General features: G+C 41.5%; 1 protein-coding gene across 1 annotated transcript; it reads left to right on the top strand.

Moving 5' to 3' along the window:
- On the top strand, positions 1-4958 carry LOC103365919 (pancreatic secretory granule membrane major glycoprotein GP2-like). Its single transcript, XM_008293492.1, has 7 exons — positions 1-95; positions 433-638; positions 2150-2301; positions 2387-2626; positions 2734-2893; positions 3004-3079; positions 4875-4958. Exons 2-7 carry the CDS (start codon positions 498-500, stop codon positions 4883-4885), a joined length of 780 nt encoding a protein of 259 aa, XP_008291714.1. The 5' UTR covers positions 1-95; positions 433-497; the 3' UTR covers positions 4886-4958.
- Positions 4959-5406: the final 448 nt, after the last annotated feature.

Raw genomic sequence — 5406 nt, 5'->3', positions numbered from 1 at the left:
TTCAGGATATGAGTCATCAATAACAGATTGCGCACATCGAGGGTTTGGATCTCATGACTGTTATCATTTTGAAGATGCTGGTGTCGTCTGTGAAGGTAAATAAGTCTTTTTTTTTTAATGCAGCAAATTAATTATCATTAAAGGCGTGTACATATGAAATATTTAGCCTCTGTGGCTATTATGGAGACAATGGTGGTGTGTGACGGTAAATATTTAAACTAACTTAGTCCACGAATCATCTTAGTCAGTGGGATGTGACATAAGATTTTATTATAAATTTGAAATGTTTTTACATCATTCAGCAAAGCGAGCATAACACATTTTAAGGCTTTATCCTTTAATTGCAGTTTCTTTGGTCTCAGCAATTTCACATTCCTTTTTTTTCCTCTCTTGTTGCGTGTGTATGTGTTTTTTTTAATTCCACCTCTTCAGATGGTAGACTACTACAGACCTCTCAGCTTGTTTGCTCCCGTGATCGGTTCCAAGTTGGTGTGTCGATGAACAGCCTTATGTCATCTGATCTGGATCCATTCTCTGGTCACCTGGCTTCACCTTTCTGTTCCCAATACATCGTGCAGGATTATATTGTGTGGTTCGAAGTGAGGCGTCATGCTGGCGTCTGCGGAACAGTACTCACGGTGAAAACTGACTACTTTCATTAAAAAAATAAAAATTCTGTGCTCTTTTAATCTGTTTCTTAACTTTTCAACTAGTAGGATTTTGTGTCTCTGTTTTTGCTGTTAACTGGGAAGGACACACAACTGACTGTAGCGCCATCACTGTGCTCGTTATTTGTTTGCTTTTAAAAGTACTTCACTGTTATTAATGCAGTTATTTGTGGTTTCAAATTGACTTCACCGTGAAAACTCAGTTTTTCCTTAGTCTCCAGCAGTAATGCTACAAAATGATATAAATTTAAGTCAAGTTTTATGATCATAGATTACTGCCAGAGTTCACCAAAAGAATTAAATAAAACCATTGTCAGTAGCATGTAATGGTGTCAGTGGCTTTGATCAAGAACACCATGAAACGATCATGAAATGTGTCACCCATTTTCCATCTGGGTGCTGTGTTGCCCAAACCCTTCAAAGTATCTTAAGTGAGCATGAGCTTGGCAAAGACCATTTGGATTACATATATAATATAGGGCTGCAGGGTGGCGCAGTTGGTTGGCGCCCATTAGCGTTGGTTAGGTCCCATTCTGCTTATTTTAATGATGTAGTGAGATTCATGATGTATGCCCGTGTTGACATACCTTAAGTGGATGTACTTGTTCAAGTGATGGCATGGACGAGGAGAGGAGTCTAGAATTGGAATGATGCTTTGACTCGGTTTATAGAGAGGTTTTTATTGAAGTGAGTACTTATTTAAGGTAAGAGGACCTTTATTGCCATTGTTGTAAAAATAAACATTATGTAAAGATCATATATGGGTCATTGTTAATGAAAACAGTGCATTATCAGTTTAAGATGGGAAATGAAGAGTGGTCTCCTGTGTTACAGGACAATTTTGTCAAGCCATCCATCCACCCTGACCTCTTCTCTCCATGTGCTTTACAATTGTATAACCTGACTTCTTGTTTTGCTCCTGTCATAATTACTACAGTTACTGAAGGTCTTTGTCACTTGAACATTAACACAGCCATGGGAGGTGATATATCACTGCGACTGTGCATGAAATTTCTTGATGGCTTTTGTTCAGACTCTCTTCCCTTTAACTACTTTGTTAGTGTAACTAGATAATTACCTTCACACCTATACTATTTGTACCTCCAAAGAATGGTGGTGCTGTGCAGGGGGATCAAAACTACTAGGACTTTGTGCAGAGAGATCTGAACTCTCAGGACGATGGGAAAGCAAACCAGCTGCCTCTGTAGCAGTGGCCAAAACAATGATAATCAATGCCATTGTTCAGTTGGATTTATGCCAATGAGGTGTTCTTGTAGAAGAAGGAAATAGTATTCCAAGAGGACAAACAGTGTTGTTGTGGACACGTTTCCTTTTGTGTATGGGCTGTGACAGATAGTAAACCATGTGAATAGCTGCTGTCCTGATTAGAAAATTGGAAGGATGACAAAATCTCATGCAAGTTCACGCATATGACGAGGTTATCAAGCTGAATTCTCATAAATGTCATCCTTTTCTTTCAGACCAACAGGACCCACGCCATCTACTCCAACTCCTTGTTTTTCTACTCTACAAGCAATGATTCCTTAATTCCATCTGAGGCTATCCATTTCTCCTGTGTCTACCCCTTGGAAACAAACGCTGGCCTGAATGTTGTAATCAGACCTCAACAGCTGTAAGTCTCCTGTTGTCATCCTTTACTACAACACCACATTTATTTTGCGATCCCTGGATAATCAAATTGTCTTCTTTCTTTACAGTGAAGGTGGTCTTTTAGGGTCAGGCCCCAAAGCCACAGCCTACATCTATCTGTACAGAGACTCCGACTTTAGAAGCCGGTACCCACCAGGCTGGGTCAATCTAACAGTGGGCTCTGCCCTAAATGTGGAGGTGTCTGTAGAAGAGAGAGATTTTAGCTTTGAAGTTGTTCTGGAGAGATGCTACACCACTCCCTCTTCAGACCCTGATTATCTATTTCCAGACCATCTCATTCGTTTCGGGTATGGGTCTTGCCTAAATCAAATGATTGTTCTTAAAAGACATGTGGACTGAAAGTAAAATTAATGACATGAAACTGCCACAATGACTCAGTCTGACGTTTCATCAGGTGTCCTATTGACCATCATCATGTGATAATGGTTGAGAATGGCCGGGCTCGTCGTGCTCGTTTCTCTGCCCTGCTCTTCCCTGTCCAGAGTGACAGCCCATACATCTTCCTTCACTGCAGCCTCAGGCTCTGTGACGACAGGCTCAACAGCTGTGTCCCAGTGAGTCAGACGATCAGCTTCTTACTTATCCAAAAGAATCAATCAGTGCCTCATGCAGTCAATCACTGGGAATGGGTCTCTAAACATTCTACCCCTCTCTCACCTCACAGTCTTGTCGAGGCAGGGCACCACGCTCTGTTCCCAGCTCAGCTCAACTTGATCTCCTCAGCATTGGACCAATTACCTGTAAGTATACAATATAAAGTAGGCAGGTATCAGAGCTGATGTCTCAGCAACATGAACTAGTGGAGCTTGAAAGGTTCTGTGTGCAACATTCAGAACCGTTGTATGTCAGTAGAGCACTGGCATGTCAGACTGAAGCAAACAAGTGCGTCAGCCACACCTCGTCCCTCTTTTCACATTTCATTTATAACCAGAAATACAACAGCCAACAACAAAAATAAATCGGCTACAGGCATTAGCCCGCACTAGCATTGTAAAAAAAAAAATTTAAAAAATCACTGAATGTCATGAGAGCTGCAGGGTGGCGCAGGTGGTTAGCACTGTTGCCTCGCAGCAAGAAGGTCGCCGGTTTGCGTCCCGGTGAGGACACCCGGGATCTTTCTGTGTGGAGTTTGCATGTTCTCCCCGTGCAGCGTGGGTTCTCTCTGGGTTCTCCGGCTTCCTCCCACACAGTCCAAAAACATGTTGAGGTTAATTGGTGATTCTAAATTTTCTGTAGGTGTGACTGTGAGTGTGCTTGGTTGTCAGTCTCTAAGTGTGGCCCTGTGATAGACTGGTGACCTGTCCAGGGTGTCCCCTGCCTTCGCCCTGATTCAGCTGGGATAGGCTCCAGCCCCCCCGCGACCCTAGTGAGGATTGAGTGGTGTATAGATACTGGATGGATGGATGAATGTCATGATGACATATTGCCAAGTCGTTTAACATTATCTTCATCTGTCTCTCCTCTCTGCCCTTGTCTGCTCCAGTCCGTGTGTCTGTGTGTTGAAACAGACACACACAGACCAGAGCAGACAGACGGCAGAAAACAAGAAGCAGAGGAAGCAGCAAAACAACTGTAGGGACTCGTACACGGAGCTAAAATGAAACGAGTGGGTATAAACTAAGCGTGTCACAGGTTAACAGGGAAGGATCCAAATGCAGACACAACAGACTGGCAGGTTAAAATACAAAAGAAACTTGAATCAAAACAAACTTGGCAAGGTTACAAAGGCAGGGAGAGAAATGAAAGCGGCTGGAAGTCAGGAAAACTCCAAACTGAAAAAGTCCATGTGAATTTGAAAACGGTAACTAATACAAATGCAAATAACAAAAAACTGATGAGAGAACCAAATATCCAAAACGCAAAACACAAACCTGGTTAACCAGAGGAGCACATGGACCATACATAGGTAGACCGACTGGAACAGGTCAGATAACTGCAGATTAAACGGTAGATAAAACAGGCAATAAAACAGGCAGATATCCAGCAGGGTGGCATATTAGAGGATGAACTGGCAGAGGACGAAGGAAAATACAGGACAATATATACACAGGAAACTAACTGGAAGACAAGATGCAGGTGAAACAGATCATGGCAATCAAAAGAAAGAGAACCCGACAGAGGCAGGAAGTAAAGACGACAAAAGACACGCAAGGGTAGGGAATGAATCGTAAAATGGGAAATAAACAACCCAAGCCCATGGCACTTCAGACTAAACTTTTGCTTTTCCAGTGCAGTAAGGCAGGCCGCTCTCTGCCTGTTTATAAAAATGGAGAGGGCCAACAGTTTTAAAGGGAAGGACTCACATGCATTGTCATGCATCAGCAAATGCATTGAACCAGCTGCCAAAACAAAGAAAAAGACAAGAAAAAAGTAAAGCTCACACTGCAACACAAACAGAGGAAGTGTGACTTCAGGACGCCGTTACGACACTGTTTCTTTACATACCAGATAGCTGTTAATTAATGCCATATTTGTGTTCACAATCTCCCGTCTTGCACCTTTAACTATACTTCATGTTTGTTTCCTGATCTTCAGGGATCAAGTGACAAGTTAATGGAGTGAGCTGGTTAACTCTACAAACTGATGCAAGCATATTCTGAAGATTTTTTATTTTTTTTTAACTTAGGTGTTGTTTAATTTCAGAATTATTTGAAATACCCTTGATATTAATAGTGTCAGTATGTCAGCAGTGGTCAGTGCTGACTCTGTTTTACAATCTTAGTAACTTTGTAATGTCTAATCTGTATTTTACTGTCATAAAAACTATACAATAAATGTACATTAATACAAAGATGAGTTGCAATAAAAATGTGCATGGAAATATGACTCATATGGCAATTCAATAAATGTTATAATCATAATAATTAACAACATTTGTATCCGTCATGCATACACCCGTCATGGCTACGTACATGTAAAGCATCCTCATAGCTAGAACCTGACAGAGCCTACCCCCATGTGGACTGACAGGTGTATTGCATACTTTTATATGATATCTGATAACAAAATCATCTTTCTACCCGGTATTTCAAAACAGAATACACTGTGTATAACCTTCAGAGACCTA

Source organism: Stegastes partitus, unplaced genomic scaffold (genome assembly GCF_000690725.1).
Source record: "Stegastes partitus isolate 25-593 unplaced genomic scaffold, Stegastes_partitus-1.0.2 Scaffold889, whole genome shotgun sequence".
NCBI lineage: Eukaryota > Metazoa > Chordata > Actinopteri > Pomacentridae > Stegastes > Stegastes partitus.
This window is presented reverse-complemented; position numbering and strand designations above follow the sequence as displayed.

What these genes read in the sequence shown, in the direction of transcription:
- LOC103365919 (XM_008293492.1), top strand. Translation starts at nt 498, where the DNA reads ATGAACAGCCTTATGTCATCTGATCTGGATCCATTCTCTGGTCACCTG. An exon ending in GTAATCAGACCTCAACAGCT is followed by an intron (nt 2,302 to 2,386) that starts GTAAGTCTCCTG and finishes CTTTCTTTACAG; the next exon opens with TGAAGGTGGTCTTTTAGGGT. An exon ending in GACCATCTCATTCGTTTCGG is followed by an intron (nt 2,627 to 2,733) that starts GTATGGGTCTTG and finishes ACGTTTCATCAG; the next exon opens with GTGTCCTATTGACCATCATC.